The sequence below is a fragment of the Emydura macquarii genome, unplaced genomic scaffold (assembly GCF_026122565.2).
Source record: "Emydura macquarii macquarii isolate MOO-44397 ecotype Brisbane River unplaced genomic scaffold, CSIRO-AGI_Emac_v2 contig_3506, whole genome shotgun sequence".
Classification (NCBI taxonomy): Eukaryota; Metazoa; Chordata; order Testudines; family Chelidae; genus Emydura; species Emydura macquarii.
In genome coordinates this window covers 1,051,983-1,076,743 of record NW_027133643.1, presented here as the reverse complement: position 1 = coordinate 1,076,743, position 24,761 = coordinate 1,051,983, and the positions used below count along the sequence as shown (strand labels likewise).

General features: G+C 45.0%; 1 protein-coding gene across 1 annotated transcript in view; it reads left to right on the top strand.

The window, feature by feature from the left end:
• Nucleotides 1-4,483: 4,483 nt before the first annotated feature.
• The window catches only part of TRABD2B (TraB domain containing 2B), a 382,399-nt gene continuing 362,121 nt past the window's right edge, over nt 4,484-24,761 (top strand). Inside the window, exons 1-2 of the mRNA XM_067535474.1 lie at nt 4,484-4,591; nt 6,285-6,845. Of these exons, the coding sequence (XP_067391575.1) occupies nt 4,484-4,591; nt 6,285-6,845 (669 nt within the window). The remainder of the gene's footprint in view (nt 4,592-6,284; nt 6,846-24,761) is intronic.

Here is a 24,761-nt window from a genome sequence, read left to right as displayed (position 1 = left end):
TACACCACATTTACTCCCTCCCCAGGATAGGGAGAGCCGGGGAATGGGCAGAATCTCAGGAAAAATATTACCTCCCCAAAGCAGAGTGAATTGTAGCTTCTTGACACCCAATTCCTTTCCTGTATTGCTCACGGGATGCTCTAGTGCTTGGGGGAGTGACACAGTGGCATATTCTAGTATTCTTTAGAACAAAGAGATCACCCTGCTGGCTCCTGGCGTGTGGAACTGCTAACTGAGAACAAGCCCCCGCGAGGAGGATCAGACAGGTGCATGTGTGTATGCAAACTGGCCATGGCTGGGACAGAGAGCGCACAGGCAGAAATTTGTGCATCATGACCTCGTGAGTGACACCGAGTGGGGCCTCACTGGAGCATCTCTCCCCAGTTCTGGGATGGGAGGCCTCATGGGTTCTGGGGCAGCCAGAAGTTGGGTACCAAACCCTCCCACCTCCAACTGGTTTTCTGCCTTGGGCCAAGCAGCAAGGATTTGCCCCATTCATGCCAAATTGAGAGGCTCCAAAAGGTTTTCTGCATTTCTCCAAAGGAAGTGACACACACTGGAATAGATGATCAGTTGAAAATAACAATCAATTCTGCCAGAGTCCCTTGCAGAAGATACGAGGGAATTAATAGCTTTTGGATCCCTGGCTTGGTGGAGGGCAGGGGCAGAGAGCTTTGAATTTGGACTCTCCTTGGTGTGTGTTTACAGCACATCATTATAAGCAAGTGTGTGAGACTGATACACCCTCCCACAGGGTGTGTGATTACGTGCATACATCTTATTCCTTATGCCGCTGTTTAGATTTAAGCAACAGAGAGGCAGCCAGACTCAAATCTTCAAGTGCCCTAATTATCAATTCAGCTTACGCTAGCGTAGTGGCAACCACCCCGCAGAATTAAACACTCACTACAGGTAACGTGTTTCATCAGCCGGCCAGCAAGTCTCCCAGGAACACAGCCTAAGCCTTTCCCCCAGCCCCACCGGCTTTTGCGGCATGCCCCGAAGGTCACCAGTGATGGATTATTTTAGACCAAAGAGGGAAGCAAGTTCCAAAGTCCTCATCCGGGGCGGCTCGCCAGGCCAGGCAAGGGAGGCACAGCCTGACCAAGGATTCCCAAAAACTAAAGCACATTTTGCATAATTCTTGTGCATTTAACTGATAAATAGCTACGGACTTAGGGACAGAGTGTGATTTGATTTAAACGTCCCAGCTGACTCCCTCGACGAGCGAGGCCCGACGCCAGAAAGTTCAGAGTGCTACGTGGGGCCCGGATCTTGCAATAGGTAATGGCTGGTGCCTCAGGAAGCGGCCTTGTTACCACGGCGATTTACCAGCCCAGGAGACACTTCAGAAGGGCGTTGCTGTGGTAACCACTGCTGGGTGAGGCCAGGCTAGGATTGGAACAGGTAAGCCGGGCCCCAGAGGCGGTGCTAGCCCTTCGGGGGCCCTAAACAGGAATATTTTTGCCCCCCCCCCCATAACATATACTAAAAAAGCAAATAGGGCACCCCCACGCAATTGCTCACTCTGCTTATGCCTAACACCAGGCCTGCCCGGCCTGTCGGGGATTTCCAGGGAGTAGGGATGGGTCCTGCACCCTGGGCTCCCCCCAATCCCTCCCCCACAAGATGGGCCCTATCAGAAGCCAAAGTCGATGCAGCCCCGCCCCAGTCTGGGTAGTAGTGTTGGCAGCTCAAGCTTCTTCACCACAAATAAGGTAGGATTTAATAGCTCTTGCATCGTACATGGGGCCGGGGGGGGGAAAGAACTGTCTCGTGAACTGCGCCTCACCGGTCGAAAAAGTCTTGAGACACTGCTGCCCCTCAGTGAGAAGGCCTGGCCCATGCCCTGCGATCATAGAGCAAGGGGAATCCTGCTCGGTGCCTCTGGCGAGCGCAGCTGTGGCAGCACACACCCAGGAGCAATGCAGTCAACTTGCTGCATGGGCATACGGGAGAGAGGCCCGCTTGCAAATTGCTCCATGTGGCTGCAGGGGTTTGCCCGGGGAGAGATCTTTGCAGGCCCTGGGCTAGAATTGCAAGGTTTGTAGCGCGCTTGTAAACTCTCATCCTGTACAGGCGTACACACGTAAGTCACTTTACACACACGGGCAGCCCCACTGAAAGCAATGTAATTCTGTACCAAGGCCTTAGTGGGAAAAATCTGTCCGTTTCCCTGGCTCCTTTACGTGCCTCCTACCTCCAGGATCGGTCTGATAAATCCACAGGTCTAATTTTCCTTTATAAAAATGTGCCACTGATATCAAAGCTATTGTTAGAACACACATGTCTGGAGGCCAGAAACGGAATCCAAGCAAAACAAATGTGATTTGCTGCAACGTCAAAGCCCCTTCAATCATCTTGTGTAGTTACATTTGTTTAATAGCAACCACAGTGACTGATACATGTGACATCAGTTCAGTTTTTGCCCTGGTTTTAGAATAATCTTATTCATAGTTAGTCAGAGGGACCTGATTCTACCAGTTTTACCCTGGCAAATGTCCAGTTATAAAAACTGGGAGCCTGGATTAAAGACTCAGTACGTAGTGTGGTATTTGTACATGAGTAAGGAACTCACTTTTTTTTTTTTTGTTAAAAAACCAGTCACCTTCCACTCTTTATAGCGCAGTAAGTAATACGCACACACTACTCAAAACCTACCCTAGGTAGATTTTATGTTTTAATACGCTACACATTGACCTGGGCTTTGAAGCTCAGATATAAACTTCCCCAAAGTTTGAGAAGTGTTTGGCTCACTGCAGATAGGGACCAGCTGTGCAGTTCTAAGCCAGAGCTCTTCTGTTGTGTTGTCTGCATGTGGGTGGTTCCCGCCGAGTTCCAAGACACTGTACATACGATTGATGTACATTGTTCCCCCATTTTAGATGCGGGGACACCGACGTGCAGAGCGGTTACGTTCAATTTACCCACGCACACGCAGTAAGTGAATGGAAGAGCTGAGTGCAGAATCTAAGGGGGAAATCCTGGCCACACTGAAGTCAAGGGCAAAACTTTCATGGACTTTAACTGGGCCAAGATTTCACCTATTGGCCCAAGCTGCTTCACATAACAACTTCTAAGTGGTGACAAGCCGCAATGGGCCAGCCTCGCCTGTTCTGAGATTCTTGTGCAGGGTCTTATCTAAGCCTCTTAAGTTTGCGAAGTTGGACCTGAGATCTCTTTAGAAGAACCTACTTTCTCATGAGGCTTTACATCCTGATTTCAACCGGGGGTGCAAAGGCAGCTGCAAAAGGGGATGCATGTGAGAAAATACAGCTCCAACTGTTTCAAAAGCTTGAAAATAAAGTTGTCGTTTGAGTCTATGAGGAAGGCTTGGAGGATGCAGGGGTGGGAAAGGGGGGAACGGGACGATGCAATCATTTTTTTTACAGTTGTCTGCGGAGAAAGAGGCATGGGCAGACTACATGAAACAAACACCCTGCTCAGATTAGGAAATAAAACTGCAGGAGGGGGGAAAAAAAAACCCAAAACACATTTCTTCTCCAGTAGCAATAGGGAGAGTCACTGGAAAGCTGGGGGGTTTGACAACGATTTCAGAAGGAACTCACCTGCTCGGCCTGGCTTTTTGGAAGCGCTCCCTAATTTAGGGGGCATCCTTGGGGCTGCACGTTTAGGGGGTCTGACCCCCACCCTGCAACTGCAGGAGAAAATCAGGCTGCTGCAGGTGGTTCACCTGGGAGCACCCGCCATGAGTGGCCAGGTGGGGCCAATCCAAGCCAAAGGCAGTAACACCAGGAGCCCAGCCCAGCCCCCTGATCAAAGGGTCCCTTACCTCCCCTTTGCAGGCAGGGGCCCAGATGCCCTTTGAGCTGCCGCCCAGTGACAGCCATGTGTGAGCCGGCCGGTGAGATGCTTGGGAAGCAGGCGCCCTCTAGTGGCGCCAGCTCCTCCCTGCCGCGCCAAGACAAGTCCAGGAGCCTGGGAAGAAGTTTGGGAAAGTTGGAAAGTTGCTGTAAACTTTTTTTTTTTTTTTTTTCCTTCTTCTTCCCTTTTGGCCTCCTGGCTGCGTGGTGCGTGTGCGATGCTGACATGCAGATCCGTACCCGCCTTCTCGTGCCTGTTCAAATAGCAAGCACCAAATCCATCCTCACCCCCGAGGCTCCAACCGCCCCCCCCCCCTCCCCGCCAAGGCTCCTTTGCTTCTCCCACCGCCTTCCCAACGCCGAAAAAACGGCTCCGGCCAGCTCAGAAGTGGCTGCGAGAAGCATGGCGGAGGCTGGGAACCAGCCGCAAAGCGGGGACCATCCTCGGCGGAGCTTCTCCCCCTCGGACAAGCCCTGAGCAGAGGGGGGCTGCCGGCGCCGGCTTCTGCTTTGCACTTGTCACATGCGGACGGGACCGGCGAAGTTTGTTTGAATAACCAGGAGGGGAGGGGAGGGGAGGGGTGGGGGGGGGGAGAGATATTAAGATCCGAGGAGATCCAGGAAAGCCAGCAGGGAAGGCTCCACTGGGAAGAGGCAGGATGCAACCCAGCCTGGCGCTGATCTACTTCATCTTCGGGGGGATCCTGCCAGGCACCACATCCAGGAGGAAGCAGATGGCCCCAGGGCAATGTGAGCTGCCCCGATCGGTGAGCTGCTTCCCCCCCCCCCACCCCACACCCCTCCCCGCACCCTGCTGGCTTCAATCACGCCCCAGTCCAAGGAACAATCAGACCATCTGCAGGGGGAAATGGCCCTCTGGCTGGCATTGTCCTCCAGGTGCAATGGGGGGGACGCCTAAGGGCTGCTTTCTACCCTCCCCAGACAGGTCAGTTCTCTCCCCGCACCTAGTGTCCCAGCCCAGCCCAGCTCCCGTCCCTCTCCTCTGATGGACCGGAGCTTGGCCCCAGGGTTTAGCTCAGGGGGGAAGGATGGCCCAGGGCAGACAGCGGAGGGGCATGCCAGCTACCATAAACTTTGTCCCCAAGGAGCCCTGCAGGGAGATGGGGCCAGACTCCAGCTGCTCCACTGCAAAGCTCAGAGTCAGTGGGTCTGATCACCGCACCCCCAAGGGGCCACTCTCCCTCTGCCAGCCTCGCCTTCGCACCCTGGGTGCATACACACAGCCAGCGCCCCTGTGCAGAGAGAGCTCATCCAGCTGGACCTCTGTGCACACCAGACAGTGTCTCCAGATAGTCAGGCACCACCTCCCCAGGGCTGTGGGTATGCGCATGTGGCTAGTAGTCGGTGTGCAAACATGCACTTTCTGTGTGTGTAGTTTGTACCCGGGTATCAATACATGCCACTTAAATACAGTTTCTGTGCACGTCTTTCTATGTATGCACATGTACACACTGCCTCTCCTTAGCACCATGTGTATCTAGGCGCACAGATCGCTTCTGTCTTTGTATTTCATCTCGTTATACATCTATGTGGCACTAGCAAGATAATCGTTTATCTATATCGTTATATACTAATTACGCAGAGACAGGTATATATAGCTATAGAAACATACATACAACCAGTTACCGAAAGGGGATCAATTTTTATGAATTTGCCCAGGTGCCAGTTAGATTGTAAAGCTGAAATCTGACAAGCTAGGTTTGCTGATTGGATATGTGTGATAGCCAACACAGAATGGAATCTAATATCATTAGTCTCCTTTTACTGAATGCGGGGTGTTGGTGTTAGCTTATTAATTTTAAGGCTGGATTCCTTTCAGGGTAACTCTGAACTTGAACTGTGTCTCTCAAATCAGGCCACTGGCTTATTCTTAACTAAGCGACGATTTGTTCGTTCACTCAGAAGCACGTTAGTATACAATCAGCAGTTCACCACTCCAGTGTAGACAGAACCAATGGTTTAGATGTGTGCCCTGCACACAAAACGGTCTAGCAAGCATCGCAGACTAGAGTTTGGGCTCAGCAGTTATACCAAGGAACAATGCAGATTACTGAGATTTCTCATTCATAGACGTACACACACAGACCCAGTATTTTAGCTCTAACTGAATACATAGGGGCTCAGTGTGTACACATCTGGAGTGTGTGTTTGTGTATATACGTACGGAGATAGTTTATTTTAATGGTTCACCTGTGTGGTGTATGGATCTATGGAGATAGACTGTTTCGGTGTATATCTAATAGCGTCTATACTGAGGCTGTGTGTGACCCCACTTCAGTTGGGGGGGTGTGGGGTAGCTATAGCATGTGCACTGTAGCTTGCCAGAGTTGCTGTATATAAAGTTCTCTCTCGCTTTCACGTGCAGTCCTGCGGTTTTGCTGGCCCAGAGCCTCGTCCCCAGCACTGACTGGCTCCCACTCTGTCTCCCCCCTTCCCCAGCAGGGAGAGCTAAACTCCTTCTTGTGGACCATTCGCCGGGACCCCCCAGCCTACCTGTTTGGCACCATCCACGTGCCCTACACGCGGGTGTGGGACTTCATCCCTGAGAACTCCAAGGCCGCCTTCCAGGCCAGCTCCAGCGTGTACTTCGAATTGGACCTCACGGATCCCTACACCATCTCGGGCCTGGCTAGTTGCCAGATGCTGCCCCACGGTGAGAACCTGCAGGACGTGCTGCCCCGGGAGCTCTACCGCCGCCTGAAGCGGCACCTGGAGTATGTCAAGCTGATGCTGCCTCACTGGATGACCCCGGACCAGCGGGGCAAGGGGCTCTACGCTGACTACCTCTTCAACGCCATCGCTGGCAACTGGGAGCGCAAGAGGCCCGTCTGGGTGATGCTGATGGTCAACTCCCTGACTGAGACCGACATCCGCTCCCGAGGGGTGCCTGTGCTAGACCTCTACCTGGCCCAGGAGGCTGAGCGGATGAAGAAGAGGACAGGGGCTGTGGAGAGGGTGGAAGAGCAGTGCCATCCACTGAATGGGCTCAACTTCTCCCAGGTAAGAGGGGCTTGGCCCACTGGGCCTCTCTGTTCATCCCAGCAAAAGGAGAGGGAAACTGACCAGCACCAGGGTAAGGGAGCTCAGGCAGACAGGGTGTGAGCCAAGATCGGGCCGTCAGCCATCCAACATAGTGATCAAGTGACGTAACACTGATGGTGCTGTGTATCTGCAGAGGTGACTCTTTCCCTCTGAGTGTGCGTGGGACAGACACACACACACACACACACACACACACACACGCACTCCACTGCATGTGACGTTACAGAGCCACAGGCAAGGAGGTTTGGTGTCCACAAGTCTGTAATATGTAAGGGAATGTGTCAAACCTAGTAGCTGATTTCTGCAGCAACTTGGTAAAAAAGTTTTACCAACATCCTCTCGTTCCCTGCAGCTAAGAAGTAAAAATGTGAACTGAATGGGGGAGAGGGTGGGACATTTTAATGTGGTCTTCGGTGTGTTTAATCTTGTGCAAACTGCCTGGGTGTTTTTATGTTATTATTCTACATCTAAAGAAATGAACTTTTATATAGCGGTTGTGTATTGAGATCAATTGAATGTTCATTTCTTGAATCTGCAAGGGGGGGTTTTAAGAGAAGTGGAAGTGAAGCTTGGAAAGTGAAGGACAGATTAAGGAGCAAGTGTTGAAGTAGCCTGAAACCAGAATGTCTCTTTCTGTTGGTAGATTCAGCTTTTTTAACCAAATTTAAATCAGGATATATTTCATTTTGGTGGATTAACAGTAACATGTTTACAGCTATTGACGTTGCTATGGGAAATTGTCAAATTAGACATAATGGAAATTCTGAAAATGAGCAAAAATAGTGGAGCGGGAAATATTTCAGAGAAAACTGACTTACAATCACGATGTATCACTTTTTTAATCTACTTTCATCATTACTGATAGTGCAACTATTTCCAGCCCTATCCTGCTCTCCTTATATAAACAAAATCCTTTTTCAGTGGGGACCTGTTACCAAGCGGTGCCTTTTTCAAATATCTTATGGGTTTTGCTTTACAGGGAAAATCAATTTTTTTTCTTTTATCAGAAATAAATTCATTTAATGTTCCCAGTTGTAAGTCTCTCCTTGTATACAGAGTTCCTACAACAAATCAGTGAATGCCTGGGGTCTGAGAGCATGGGAAGTCTACAGTTTGAGTTGTTAAAAAATTCTTACTTCTAATCCAAAAACTACAGTGTTTTTTACAAGACATTTTCTTCTCCCTTTCCTTCAAAGGGTTAACTACCTTTTCTTTTTGTTGACCCATATACTTCTTCAAAACTGAAATCTAAATAATTAACCACTGCACCCTCCCAGATTTGATCCCATACTAGTTGGATGTAGTAGGTCAAATAGTACTTAAAATAAAACACATGAAAGACTTTAGTTAAAAATCTACACTTGGAAGCCTTTTAAACGTGAATCATATTACACATTTTTTGTGTGAGAGTGCAAAAGAATTGCAAAAAAATGTTCTTACCATAGTACTCTGGGGATGGGAATTCAACTTATTTTCCTTTTAGTCACTAGTTTTTAACATACACATAGAATCCCCCTTCCTTTTCAAAAAGAATTAGGGCTTTTATCTATTGTAGTAAAGGAGTTGTTTTACAGAGAGTAAAGGGGAATTTTGTGAAAAATTTTGATTTTATAAACAAAACGTTATGTTTTGATTATTATGGATTGTTGACATTACTACGAAAAGAGGTCACCATTCAAAAGTGGCTTTAAAATGTTTCTTTCTTAGCTTGAAGCCACTTCTGGAAAGGTGGCCATCAAAACAACATGAGACAAAATTAAGTAAAACAAACCAGATAGTTCTTTACTTGCTTCCTTTAAGTTGAATACATCCTGGCACCTGGCAAATTGTTTGCCGGTAGTAATTTGTAATGTTATCACTCTGTCTAGCAGTCCCACTGCTTGGGGTATTACTGTGCTAATTGGGAGGAGTGGGTTCCTATAACTAGATTTCTCCTCTTAATTCCAGATCTTGTAGCCTTCCTTAAGCAACACATAATTAAACGTTCTAAAAATGGAAAACAGAAATTGACCAGTTCTTGTATTCCACTCCGTGTGTGTGGTTTGAGAACATCTGTGCTAAATTACATTCCCAAATCTGCTAAGGGCATCAGTACTTCTTACCTGCTTTCAGCATTACTGTTACTATAATATTGCATATAATATATAATAATATTTGGAAACTAAGTCTTATAATTGTGCCTCATTTAAACATCTCTATGCTTTTGTTTTCCAGTGAAAAATCCAACATGTTTTGCTTAATAAGTTAAAAAAATAATAATTTGCTTCCCCCTCCCACCCCCCCACACACACATCTGAAAGGTAGTTTTGTGTTACTGCAAATTTTGAATAGGACTTTGTACACCAAATCCGTTAATCTGATACCATGAGGAGGGGGAAATCTAGAAGGGATCACTCAGTTGTACTTGGTTTTGATTGTTTCTGAAAGAAATTGAAGGTACTTGCATTTTTGACCAGGAATGTTCTATGCCTAGAGTTCCTTCCATGTGTGAATTGTTTTATCCAGATGAGAAAATTAAGGTGTATAATGTAACTGACTGCTTCTTTGAGAATGTGGTCTGTCATTTTTCCATTGTGCACCTTGGCAATATAACATTCATAATCTGACCCTCCATTCCACCTGAAACTTCTGTACAATATTTCCTGCTGATCTATGGATACTGTGTGGCTGGTATACCTCTGCTTTCCCATTGATTTTAATTGCCCTCTAACTGTTCTTGAGATTGAGAGGGGCCTGATCCAGTATTTACAAGCACCCACATCTCCTAGTGACTTCAGTGAGGGTTTTGGTTACCCAAGGAATGCAGGATCAGGCCCTGGATATTAGTAAGTACTGGCACTAGCAAACAACACAGTGCATCACCTTGTGGTAAATGTTTCTAAATCCTAGTGTGGTAAGTAAAGTTGGGTCTGAACCTCATATTTCAGCACTAGGAAGGTGTGGATTCTGATTCAAGACAGATCTGACTTTTATGGATCCATCTTATTAGCTCTGATTAGGAGTGAAGTTTTTGGGTGATAGCTTAAAGGTTTGGTGCCTAAATCCCTTTTTTAAGATCCGGGCCTGAGTTATTAACTAACAGTGCCCTGAACCTCCAAGCTCAGATCCTGCTTCACATCTATATTTTGAACTCACCAATGTCTTGTCCCATGGATTCTGTAGTTCCAGTTCAGGCCCAGCTCTAGTTTTAGGCTCCTAATGTGCTAAACTGGGGCTATGTGGTAAGTTGGGGGAAAGGCGGATACATGAATGCTAATGGGAGACGCAATGATTTGCCCACAAATGTCTCATGGAGTTGGGGGGTGGATAATGGTTCCTGGGGCTGTAGAAGGAGCAATATCTCCTGCTGCACTTGGGACTCCAGTGTGGGGCTCTGGCTAAAAACTCAAATATAGTTATAATACGGGCTTTCCTGGAAGCTAAAGCACCTGTTTGATTTTGGGGAGAGATGGGCCCAACCCCACACCTGATCGCTCAGAGCTATGGGGAAGTTCACATTCAGATTCGGATCTGAACTTTGCAGCAGGCTCCAGACTCTGTAAGGGGACTTGGATGAAATCATGTGTCTATTAAAACCAGTTGGACTCTTGCCATTGACCACATTGGGGCCGGGATTTCACCCCTGTATCTGAGCATCCCTGATTCCCAGGGATGATTTGCAACGTCCAGCTCGGTCCTGTTTCTAGACACGGAGCCCAGCATGATTGCCAAGAAGATATTTTTACTCCCCACCCTCTAATCCATTCCCATATATCATCCACTTCACTCTCTTTCATCTCTCATCACTAGCTCTTTGTCCACACAGTTAATCCGCATTCATCTGGTGGCAAAGCCTTTAGTTACTATGCTTCCTGTTTGCAAAGTAGCCTTGCTAAGGACCCAGTGTTGTCCTGATGATTTTAAATCTACCCTCTCAATCCATACATGGGAAATAACATTGACTGAACGAACGCTCTGTTTGTTATCCTCAAGATGTCTAGGTTTTCCTCCTTAGTCATGAATCTGATTATTATCTAGATTGTATCGCTTCAAGCTGTGGTGGGATAAATTAAATGAGAGACGTAATATCAAACTATAATTGATTGGATCAGAGACAGCCTCAAAGAAAGGAGCTGTAGATAGTGCCAGATCAAACTTCGCACTTAGCCATTCTCTTCCTTTCATTTCTTTTCTCCGTCACTCTCTGCACAAATAAACATTGTTTTCCTACTTTCCATCCAGGAGAGTCAGAATTAAGTGGGAGAAATGACTTTGTTAACAAAGTCAGTCTTCATTTCCCAGGTCCTGCTGTTCCATCAAACTCTGGGACATGGCAGCTCTGATTACGCTATTGATAGGATTACAGAGAGTACAAGTGCTGTTTAATAAAAGGGCTGTGGGTGGTCCATCACGTTTGGCCAGTGACATCCATCTGCACTCTTTAGTTGGATCCTAAATAGCAGAACCGCATGAAATATTAATATATACACAAGGCAATATTTTTGCATGCCCAGCATTTTCCCCCGCCCCTGCTTTTTAAAAAAAATTAAATATTTTTACATCTACAAGGGCCAGAATCTTCAGATGGTACAAATTGCTGTAGCTCTGATTTCAGTAGAGACATGCCATTTTACACCAGCTGAGGATCTGGCCCAGGTTTAAAAAAAAAAAAAAAAACGGATGAAAGAGTAAACATTTTTAGAACTGGACAAAATTTTCTTGATGAAAAAGCTTTTTACTTTTGGGGAAGGGAGGGGGGCTGTAGTGTTGGCAGAAAACTGGGATTTTGTCAAACAATTTTCACTCAATTTTTTTTCGACAAAAATATTTGGGTTTTCACCAAAAAGCCAAAAGACCAAAATATTTCGGATATTGGTTGCTGAATACCAGAAGTTTTTTGGTTTACCTTTGGCAAAATCTCCCCTCAAATAAATAAGTTTTAGTGATTGTTTTTGTTTAATGAAAACCTGAATTTCTCAGTGTGTGTGTGCGGGGGGAGGAGAGGAAAGGGTGTAATTTCCCAGTTAGTACTATTAAATGTATAATGAAAAGATAAGTGACATGGCTAAATTAAAATTATTCTGTAGTGTTTCTGTGTTAAAGACAGTTAGCTAGATGGAGTCACTTTAAAATCTGAGCAGGGCAACTGTTTAAGATAAAAATATGTACTTGAAAAAGAAATCAGTAGCTACTACTAATAATTACACCTCAAAGTATCAAAGTATTTAAAAAAACATCTAATTTACTTTTCATATGGATCTCTGGGGCCATGATGTTCTCCTCCTTGAAGTCTCTCTTAAAAGTCCAGCTCTGTCATCATGCCCGTTAAAGAAAAAGTCAGCCCGTTAATGATGGCTTGAGGGACAGCCAGCAATTCACCTTACAGTATTGATATTTAATTGCAAATGTGTATAACAAATTGCATATACTTGCTTGTACAACTTTACTCACCCTCACAAACCTTCTTATGTCTCTTGGATTCATAAGCCCCTGTCCTGCCGTCACATTTGCTAGTGTGGACCCCTGTACCCATCTATATCTGAGGGTTTTTTTTTTAGTGGATCTGTTGGTAGGATCAGGGTCTTAGTTTGCAAACTCTTCAGGGCAGGGACTAGTTCTGCATGTGTTTTTTGCAGCACCCAGTGCAATGGAGCACAAATTCTGATGAGGGCTTTATTTATGTACAGAAATTAAATAACAGCTTATATTCATGCCATTTATTTCTTTTTTTGCATTGAACTCGCTGTATTGCCATCCTCAAGCATCAAAAAGCCAGGAGCCCGGCCTCCCAAAATCAAGGAATATTACGCTCTTTTAGGCAATCCCCTTCTTCTTATTTCTGTGTTTGTACAGTGCCTAGCACAAGGGGTTCCTGGTCTGTGACTGGTTTTACATCAGTTCGAGTTTTGAATGCAGATCACCCTTATTCACATTCCACTGCCAGCTGCTGCTGCTGCTGTGTTTGAATTTGCAATACTTCAGTGGAATGTTTAAATCCAACCCAATCGCTCCTGCTGATAATTTTTAAATCAAGATGGGGTGTTCTTCTAAAAGATGTGCTCTAGGAGTTATTTTGGGGGACGTTCTATCTATGACCTGTGACATACAGGAGGTCAGACTCTAGATGATCACAATGGTCTCTTCTGGCCTTGGAATCTGTGAAACTCTCCCTTAAAAATGAAAGGGACAGAATTCTTTCCAGGCGTCTGCCTGGTGAGTCTTGCCCACATGCTCAGGGTTAAACTGATCGCCATATTTGGAGCTGGGAAGGAATTTCCCCCCAGGGCAGATTGGCAGAGGCCCTGGGAGTTTTTCGCCTTCCTCTGCAGCATGGGGCACGGGTCACTTGCTGGTGGATTCTCTGTACCTCGAAGCCTTTAAACCATGATTCGAGGACTCCAGTAACTCAGTCATCGGTTAGGGGTCTGTTACAGGAGTGGGTGGGTGAGGTTCCGTGGCTTGCGTTGTGCAGGAGGTCAGACTAGATGATCATAATGGTCCCTTCTGATCTTAAAGTCTCTGACTTTCTGTCTGGTGCTGCACCTCCCAGGACTCTATCCCAGAGATGCACAGAGGACTCGTCTTAAGAGTCAGCGGAGATAAGGGACTAAACATGTGAAGGGGTGAATTTTTATTTGATTCTGACGCACTTGAAGGAGCACTGAACAAAGATGAAATGGCTGTTGTGCGGTTTTATACTCTCTTAATAAAATAAAAACAACCTCTCAAAATATATTAAAAGAGGGGTTCCCAGCCTGGAAATCATGACCCTCAGGGGAGTCAAAACAAGAATCAGGGACCCTGCAAAAACTAAAGGGAGATTCTGGTAACAAGGTTCCATGAAAGCAAAACATTCTCATTTCCCTGAGTGAAATTCAGCTGTCCTGCAGAGCCCATGCAAATCTTCCCACCCTATTTAATCACTGTGCTTAGGATGCACAGGGCTCTGATTGATATAGAAATGCCTAGATAAGTGGTGGGTGGGGAGGGTGGGAAGGAAGAGGCAGGTTATATCTTGTGTGTATCAAGAAGGTTGTCTGTGCCAAGCCAGAATGTGGAAGAGGAGAGCAGAGGAGCTGCTGGATGCACCATTATGGAGATCCAGTTGCCCGGACACATCACACATATGGCATGAAGAAGCTGTGGCTGCCGCTCCAGGGTTAGCAGCTGCAGAGAGCTGCACCACAGAGCCTTTCTTTGGTGTCAGGTTGGGGAGGGGATGTCGTGATCCTCACATTCTCCTGTACTTAGCCCAGTTGAAAAATCTCTGGCCTAAAATAACTCATCAGCGTCCTTCTGAGCTAGTGCTCCCAATCGAGGGAGGCTTTGCAGTAGACACCCAGAAAGGTCCCGCTTGTGCAGTTGAGTAGCGAAGTGCATCAGACTGATCCCTCCGCGGCGGACAGCATGTTAGGAGTACAATGGCGTGCAGTGGAAATGCAGCGTGCTCTGCCAAGACAGGCCACCTCATTAGACTGCACATCACTCAGGTGAACGGGAACTGAAAGGATTTTTCTGGCCACCCCAGAGTGCAGGGTTCTCCTTTTTCCTCTGTGATGTCTGCTGTCATGCTGCAACCCCTGATTTATTCTGGGGGCCGGTCATGCTGCTGACTCTTGCAGGAGGCAACTGTTTTTTAAACTTCACAGCCGGGGAGGGGCAAATGTATCCATCCTTTTATGTGGATTGCAAGCTTACTGGGGCAGGGACTGGCTTTTTATTCTGCTTGTGCAACGCCTAGCGCAGTATGGTGCTGCACGCTACTGCAATACTAATACATAATAATCCTCTCCATCTGTAGAGGACCCCGTGGGAGTGGAAATGGTGCAATTCTCCTGTGTAAAGTGGGGAGGCAGGCACACCCCCTCTGTACAACCCGGAGCCCTGTTTCCCAGAGCCTTACTGTCCAACAGTGCATGGGGCCGGAGAGGGGATTCTGCAAGGAGACTACAGAGCATGACTTCACCCACTGGGCTAAGGGCACCTGGGGAGAGGACTGCATGCCGGACTGGGGATATGGGCCCAGATCCACACAGGTACTTCGGCTCCATTGAAATCAATGGCGGTTAGGAGTCTAAACACAATGGTGTGTTTAGACCTTAAGAACCTCAGTTCAAATACAGTGCAACCTCCAGTCCTCAGTGAAATCTTTAATGGTCCCCCCTCAGTCCCTGGTGGGTAGCAGCCTACCTTATAAAGCCAACCCACATCATTCCAGCTGGTCAGCGGTTCCTGCACTGAAATGATCTGAAGCAAGGGCACTAATTCACCTCGTGCTCCCGCTGGGACTGGGGTCCGTAGCAGAGCTCTTGGCAAGGCATGTCTGGGAACTTCAGAGTGATATACTGTGGTCTGGACGGCAGAACAGGCTTCCCCTGTAATGCACTTCAAGTTCCAATCCCTCCATCGTTAACCTCTTCACTTTCTCTAACAACCACAGACAATGAGCCATGTGAAGGGAAAATATTGGTTAATCCACACCTAGATTTAATAAATATGCAGGAGTTATCCTGTCTGTCTTTTGACTTTATTGCATGCTTTGATCAGGGCTATCATGAGCCTTCCAAGTTCTCTCTTTCCTCTCTCCCCCCCATTACAGTGTAATTTCCTCCCATTTCCTCCCCCCTCCATTACAGTGTAAGGACTGATTTTACACACACACACACACGACATTTGACAGCAGGAGGACCAATTATTCACACACACACCCCATTTAATAGTGTAAGGGCAAGAATTTCAAAGGTGACCAGTGATTTTGGCTGCCTCCATTTCTGAGTTCCCAACCCGAGATACTTTAAAGGGTCTCATTTTGAGGATGATGAACCACCCCCCACATGCTGAAAGCAGGCCCCTGGAACATGTGGCAAGTAGGGCATTCAGAATCATTAGTCGCTTTTGAAAATCCTTGGCCTAAAAGCCACAGTAGCTGATACACTAGAAAAGGGACAATCAGAAGCAGGAAGCATCAGAAACCTCACTTGTGAGCCTGACCTCCATACAATCTGTTTCCAACCTGATTTTTCAGATTTAAGAGGCATGGATAAACTTGGTAATCCCATCCCAAGGGTCTGGTTTCTTTCCTGAACCTCCAAATCTTCTGAGGATCAACTCATTAGAATACATTTATTGAAGGATGGAAGCAGCTGGGAGAACTAATGTTCCTTCTACAAGCAAATGTGATGGCCAACACCCTGGGGATTAAACTAGGGACTCCATAGCTAAAGGCATGAACTGCTAAATGCATCTTGAGCTAAAGAGGCAAGACTCTGTAACAGAGAATCAGATGCTCTGCAGATTAGGCACAGAGGAAGACCTGTTAGAAATACTCACCATGGGGTTATACAAACTCAACAAATACAGTTCCACCATCTTGATCTTCTTCTCTGCATTCCACTCCCTCTACTGTTGAAGTAGGTATTGCAGCTGCTTGTTCCTGCTGTGCTCCGCTCTTTAGGCTTGCATCTGACAATATTTCAAATCCTTATAAAGTTATAAACATCTTTGCTGATGCCTTTGGAAATGGAACCAGGTTCAGAAGCTCAGATTAAGTACATGTAAATCAAAGGCCCATTTCAGTCATCTTTGCTAGCGCTGGTTATTCCTTAACATTTGTATTCCACTTCTTAGAGCTTCTGTGTTTCTATGAGGTCCTTGGAAAAAGCTTCAGTTGGAAGTCATTTCATTACCATAATGTGATCTAAATAAGAACTGCTAAAGCCTGTACATTAAAACCATACATTTGGCACTTTGGGATGGCATCACTGCACGTTGTTTGACTTGTGTAAATCCATCAACACAAATATTTTTAATGTAAATGAATGGAAAGCTTTTACATCTTATTCAAATCTCCCGTTATAAGGCTGATTTAACGTGGGCTTAAATACCCCATTCTCCAGCCCATACATGCCCATTACCTGAGTTAACCTTTTAAAATACTGGGTAACTTTAGGGTAACTTTTAAAATATGTTTGTTTATTGATTTTCTGTTAAGGCATCCCTACAAACAACCTTCACTTGAACACCTCAGTGTTCTGTGGGTGAAAACCTGGCCCTCTAGAAGACAATGGGAGTTTGCAATTGACTTCATTGGACCCAAGAGAGCATCCCACATGTATAGGGAGAGGCATCAGCATGAGCAACCTTCCATTAATTATGGGCCAAATCCCACAATTCTTACACACTCAAAAACCTCCTGTCAGTGTGTGTGTGTGTGGGGTAGGGGTGAACTGGCAGGGCAGGGTTTGCCTGAGAAAAGAGGGATGGAAAACCCCAGGAAATATGCATGGTCAAACACAGAAGGGATGGAACAAATGTCTGTCTACATACTTGTCTGGCACCTATTACAATAGAATCTGAATGCCTCACAATCTTTTAATGGATCTATCTTCACAACATTTTTGTGGGGCAGGGAAGCAATATTATCCCCATTTTACAGATGGCGAGCTGAGGCACAGAGAGACTAAGTGACTTGGCCAAGGTCACGCAGGAAGTCTGTAGCAGAGCAGGGAATTGAACCTGGTTTTCCCAGTCCTATGAGAGTTGCCTAACCACTGAACTAGCCTTCTCCTCAAATGGAAATGAGGGAAATTATTCCTACTTCTCATTTTCTTCTCTACATTTTGTTAACAAAAATTTGGAAATAAAGTTCAGGACTTTCAAGTGACCAATGATCCTGCATCCCTTCATTTTCGGGGGCCCATCTGGAGACTTGATCTTCAGAAAGTGCTGGGCCTGGTCTGTACTGCTGGCAAAATTCGGCGGCAGTCGATGGGAGATACGCAAGCTACTCTTTATGGAGAGTAGTCTACGTTGAGTAGCTTGCGTATCTCCCGTCAACTTCCTAACTTCTACCTACTGCGGCATCCCCACTACACTGCGCAGACGGGAAATGCCCTCCTGTCGACGCAGCGTTACTCTTTTTGCCAGGTGGATTAATGGCGTCGACTTCCGGATCGACTGAGCGGGTCTTCAGTGCTGCTCAATCGATCCCGCAAAATCGATCTGGCGGCGCTGACAGTGCTGCCATCAATATAGACATACCCAAAGTGTCTCCACGTGAACACCCAAAAATGGAAGCACCTAAAATCACCAGTCACTTTTGAATATCGTGGCTAAAATCTTTGCCATACCAACACAGCATTGTTCCCTTGATTCTAACTAATCTAGTAATTTGATCTTTCTCTCAGTAGCTCTCTATCCAGATTCTTCTGCTGTACCCACTGCTGTTTTTATTGAGATACCTTTAGAGAACAAAACTATCTACAGTTCATGAAAACTAGAAAAGGAAACTGTCTACAAACAAAGTTAAACTGACCATGCTAGTTTCATGTACAGTGAAGTGCAAAAACATAAACAAACAGTCAATAGGTTGATTTTTAAAGGTCTTTCCATTTTCACAAGTTAACTTGTTATTAGTAACGAAGGAGAGAATATTTCCTTATTTAAGGATTTTGTATCCTGACAGCATACTGCCAATATTTTAGAAACTGCCTTAACCCTTATAACCAGCCTAATGACCCATCACATGTGTCAGCCATCAGGATTGCTAACTGATACTGATAACTCAAGGTATGCTTTCTGCAACCAAGACATTTTCGCTTCCCTTTGATTTTTTTTTATATAGATATTTCCTATTACAGGTGACAACATAATAGTGATGAAGATATCTATTCAGCATTACGCAGGTACAAAGCTCTCCATGTAAAGAAGATGCAATGTCAGCAAAGGGAGCATGAGAATAATGAGACTCAAGAAACATAACTGAGTTACTGAAGGTCTTCATGTTTTCCGGCCTGTAGCTGATTTACAATGATACAAAAAATCAAGATAGTGAATTTTATTCCGCTAGTCAAATGTAATTGGAGTTGATGGAACAGAGCCTCAACTGACATATATTGGTATGGTTATACTGAAGCTGTGTCAGTTTACAGGTGAGGATCTGGTCCATGAATTAAGTAGCATAGGTGTGTTCGGCAGGAATTATTGATTAAAGTGCAGTTGATGTCCAGTTCTAGCAGTCATTTATGTTTTCTTGGATACCGACAAAGGTTGATAAGATAACTATGCTAATGAATATTCTACATTTTAATCACTTAGTGGGGTTAAATATGAAAGAGCAGGGCTTGATTTCTCTTCCCCACCTTCCTGAATAGAATGGAAATCAGATTTAGAGAAGGACTTTTTCAAGAAACCGGTAACAAAATAGCTCAGCTTGAAATAGGCTCAATGGCAAATCAGGCTACCTGTTCCTGTGTTACACCAGAGTTATTCTAAAATGATGTCTGCTTCATACGGTGTGTTTCAGAGAACTGTGACGGTCTGTTGACACAGAGAAATAGGAGTTTTAGGCTAGCTTTTTCTTTAATAGTTTCAAGGCTCAGGAATGAAAACCCCCTCCGGAGTTCCGATGCGTGTCCAAGTGGATGGGGCACTCCTCTGGCCCTAGGGATGGGTGATTTTGAACACAAATAGGCTGGGCTTTTTTTTCTCAAAGGCGTGGCTTGGGAGAATAGCTTGGTAATGGGATTTGGAGCTTTCCAATGCTGGATTTCTAGTTTGACATCAGTTCAAATGACAAGAAACCTTGTTACCATTTGATGACTGCTTGGTGGGTTTTGTGGGATGAATTGGTTATCTCAGCTCAGTGCCTACTAAAATAGGTCTTGACACCAACAAAAATGACTGGTTCTTATCAGTACCTATGCTGGCATTCTTGAGAGAGAGGCCAATGACTCAGTGGGCCTTGGAGACTGAACTACCATCTTGCCCTATCATTATGGTGACCAGATGTCCCGATTTTATGGAGACAGTCCCAATATTTGTGGCTTTGTCTTATATAGGTGCCTATTACCCCCACCCTCTGTCCTGATTTTTCACACTTGCTATCTGGTCACCCTAGATGGTATGATGGGCTAGCCTAATTTGGCAATTGACTGATCTTTGAGTACTAGCGGTAAATATGCCCAGTGGCCTGTGATGGGATGTTAGATGGGGTGGGTTCTGAGTTACTACAGAGAAGTATTTCTGCGTGTCTGGCTGGTGAGTCTTGCCCACATACTCAGGGTTTAGCTGATTGCCACATTTGGGGTCAGGAGGGAATTTTCACCCAGGGCAGAGTGGCAGAGACCCTGGGGTTTTTTCACTTTCCTCTGCAGCATGGGGCATGTGTCACTTGCTGGTGGATTCTCTGTACCTTGAAATCTTTAAATAATTATTTGAGGACTTCAATAACTCAGTCTTACATGAGGGGTCTGTTACAGGAGTGGGTGGGTGAAGTTCTGTGGCCTGCGTTGTGCAGGAGGTCAGACTAGATGACCAAAATGGTCCCTTCTGACCTTATAGTCTGAGTCTATGTCATCTCTCTATTTCCACGACTGAGTTAGACTGATGGAATGGTGTCAGTGAGTTTTGCATTGTTCTGACCCCTGCTGTGCCTGTCCTATGGCTAAGAGGAGGACTCAGTCTGTGCGGTTGACAGGCAGGCCCCATTCGCCAGGATTATATTCACTTACAGTGAATTATGGTGGTGTTAAACTGTGGCTCTGGCTGTTCGCTCAGACACAATCTAGAAGAGATTAACCCCTTTTGGTGTCCTGTATTCCCACCAGACACAGCCAGATAGTGGTACCAGTAACTCACCCACCCCAACATGCCTTGTAAGTCTTCCTTAATATTTACCAAAGGAACTTATATCAATCCCATTGCTTTAGTACCTGAGTACCTCACAACCTTGTATGGATTTAGCCTCACAATGCTCCTGTGAGGCAGGGACGTGCTATCACCCCTATTGTACAGATGGGGAACTGAGGTACAGAGAGACTAAGTGATTTGCCCAAGGTCACACAAAAAGTCTGTGGTAGAGCAAGGACTTCAACCCAGATCTCCCAAGACCAGGGCTAGTTCCTTAACCCCTGGGCCATCCGTCCTCTTACCTCGCCTTTTCCCTAGTGTCATTAGAACACTCCTAGAGAGCAGTAATTTCCCAGGATGTCTCACTTGACATCCTTCAGATACTTTCCCTGCCATGAGGAGTTGAAAATCTAACATACAGTGCCCTAGGCAAGGAGGCATCCCAAGTGGGCGTAGCCGGCTGGTGCTTAAGAGGTCAATTGTTAGTAATCAGTGTCTTCCTTGCTGTTCCAAACAACGTCCCATCTTAAATCTATATTAGGTTAGTTCCTCAAATGTTTTTGTTTTTTTTTTAATTCCAAATATAGAGCACAATGCAGCAGTTTGTTTGTTTAAGGCAGTTATGCAAGTACCAGGCAGTATAATTAGGCAAGTTAAACCATCTTGGAATAACTCACCCTTCTTGTCTGAGAGGAGAACTGAAAGGCCCAGGGCAGGAGTGTTCATGGATTTGTGCTGTCGTCTGGCTGTGTGTTTGGTTTGTGGCAGTGACTTACAGCCTACCTAGGCTGACTGGCTCTTTACCCAGCTAATAGTATGAGGCCAAAGAGGTTTTTCATTATTAACTCAAGTGGCTTGGCTGTGAAACGAGACATACTATACAGTACATAACTCAAACTTGCTTTTAAAGGCATTCATTTCATTCTCAGCGAAACAGGGTATCCAGAGAGACACGAGCCTTTGACGTCTACGCATCTGAAATGCTCTCTCTCAAAATTTAGTAATTTAGCCCCAGCATTCACACTGGTTCTTGTCCTGGTAATGGAATAGAACTTCTCATTAAAAAAAATGCTCTATATCCTAATATATAAGGGCCCTTGTGAAAAATAAACTGCTACTTGGAATACTCACTGTGTGTTAATTATGATTGGACAAGCTCATGAGAAATTTAATGTGCAAAGCTTCTGGAAGAAGAATGCAAAAGAACCTCCAGACCCAGTTGAGATTGCTGATTGCCCTTGGTCCAGGGTTGGCACAGATTTATTTCTATTACACGGGAAAAATTCTTTTATTAGTGGACTGCTATGGTTTTTTAATGCAGCTGCTCTGCAATGCATCAAGTAGCGATGTCATAACACGTAAATTGCGGTTTGTTTATGATGGGATGAGTCCATGCAACAATCATAGTCGTGGTTCATGATTGGCTCAGCAGTTCTCCTTGATACATCCCTTGAAGCACACCAGCTCAAGCCCTTGCTATGCACAGTCAAAGAGGGTTAACAGGAAAGTAAGTACAAACAGCAAAGATCCTGATTAAATAAAACTCTTGGCAGGTGCTTCACGGAATCCATACTTAGCAGTTTTAGACCATCACAGTGCTTTGGTAGCATTACCAGTTCATAGACTCATGGGCACATGGACAAAAATATCTTGGTATTAGCATTCAACAAGCTGCTTGACCCCAGGCATTAACATGTGCATCTAACAAGCTGTTTTAACCTTTGTGGCTCCAAAAGGCTATATATCACACAACGAGACAAGAAGAAACACTCCAGTATGTATTCAATAGAGTTACCCCTGTGCAAGTAGGAGCCAGAATGTTAGATTTGAAACAAGGTATCTGACAAGCTGCCAATATAACAGCTATGCCAATTGCATGAAGGTCATACAGCACAAATACCCCAAGGGTCCATCCTAAAGGAGGCCCAGAAAGAAAGAAAACCAGGGAGGACATTGGTTCTCTGTTTCTTAGGGCTGTCTAGCACGCTAGTGACACACCCACCCCATCGCTGACCGTGAAAAACACCAGAAGCAGCAATCACCGGTGACAGATACTCCTCAGTGGCTGAGCAGGCTTCTTTTGGGAAAAAGTAATGGCCATGTGATCAGGAAGTCACGGAGTTTCAGAGACGGTAGCTAATATGTGTCTGTGGTTTATTATTGTTGGTTAGTGATTTTTTGCTTTATTTTCATTTTGGTTTCATTTGGAAAGTATCTCTGGCGTCGGAGAATACTGAGCCCTGTCATGTAACAGAGATATTGATATTTATTTCCCGGCCCCAGTCACATGATACAGATCATGGTGACAAAGTGCGATGTTCTTATCAGCCTTTCTGTGTGTCAAACCCCTATTACCACCTCTAAAAGTAGGAAGCCAGCTTGGTCTCTATGTGGTTATAAAGAGGACAGTGATCAATTGTTCTCCATTTCCTCTGAAGGTAGAACAAAGAAATAATCAGCTTAATTTACAGCAAGGGAAATTTAGATTAGATATTAGTAAAAAAAAAACTTCCTAGCTGTAAGGATAGTTAACAAATTACTTAAGGAGGTTGTGGAATCTCTGTCAATGGAGGATTTTCAGAACAGGTACGACAAACACCTATCAGGGATGGCCTAGATTTATTTAATCCTACCTCATCATGGGATATGGACTAGATGATCTCTTGAGGTCCCTTCCAGCCCTAGAGTTCTATGACCCTGTGATTTACTAATCCAGCTCACAACCAACAAGGTGAGAAAAGGCTGTGTCTTGTTTTGAGCTATAAGACAATCAGCTTTGGGAGCATATTAACTTTGAATAGAGTAATGGATGAATCCAACAAGATTTGTAGTGAATGTATTATGTAGCAAAGCCAGGAGAGCCAGGAGATTTCTAGTATTTCAGATTCCGATCTAGGTGGATAATACAAGGGGTGCCTCAATGGTGCCATTTTAGCACTTTTAGATTCTGGCTAGAATGTGGGACTGAAGAAACACGCGGAAAACAAAAACTAGTGGGAACATGAGGGGCAAGGGAGTGACTCTGGTTATGATAGCAAGAACAGGGGTGGAGGTAAAAGGTAAAAGGCCAGACTGCTATTCTACAAGTACAGAATACAATGAGTGTTCAAGAGTATAACATATTGTGTGTATCATGGCCTCCTGTAATAGCTAGTTCTCGGTAGGTAACTGCCTGCTATTGTTACTAGCTAGAGGAGCTGCTTCTTTAGTTCCAGTGGTATTTGCTTATGCTTGGGAGCTGAAATCCCCATGGCGGGAGGTAGCTAGTTACCATATAATAATGGAATGGTAAGGTCTAGCATCTCAAGAACTCCCAGAAAATGTCCATGCATTACTGGAATTCTGGCTTTCCTTGTTTTCCATTGATTTTTAGCATGTGTTTCTTCTAGCAAAAAAATGTGATGTAGTCATATCGTATGATAACATTCTTTCCATCCCACTAGTATCTCAGGAGAATGTTAGACAGCAGCTACTGAAGTTAGAAATATTTTAAAATGAACAAGTCTGGATAACTTCATCCAAGAGAATTAAAAGAGCTGGCTGAGGAGCTCTCTGGACTGTTAATGTTGATTTTCAATAAGCCTTGGCGCACCAGGGGAAGTTCCAGAAGACTGGAAAAAAGCTAATGTTGTGCCAACATTTTAAAGTGTAAGTGTGCTGACCTGGATAATTATAGGCAAGTCAGTCTAAACTCAGTTCTAGGCAAGATAATGGAGAGGTTGATACGGGACTCAGTAATGAAAGAATTAAAGCAGGGTAATATAATTAATGCCAATCAACATGGCTTTATGGAAAACAGATCCTGTCAAACTAACGATGTATTTTTTGATGAGATTACAAGTTCGGATGCTAAAGGTAATGGTATTGATGTAATATATTTATACTTCTGCAAGGCATTTGACTTGGATCACATGATACTTTGATTTCAAAAAACCCAGACAGATAAAATTAACATGGCACACATTAAATGTATTAAAAGCTGGTTAATGTAATTGTAAAGGTAGAATCATCACTGAACGGGTGTGTTTCTAGTGGGGTCCCTCAGGGATCGGTTCTTTTCCCTACATTATTTAACAGTCTTACTAATGACCTGGAAGAAAACATAAAATTGTAATTGATAACGTTTGCAGATGACACAAAATTAGTGGAGTAATAAAAAAATGTAATGGACAGGTCACTGATTCAGAGTGATCTGGATTGCTTAGTAAGCCGGGTGCAAGCAAACATACATTTTAATAGGCTAAATGTAAATGTATATATATCTAG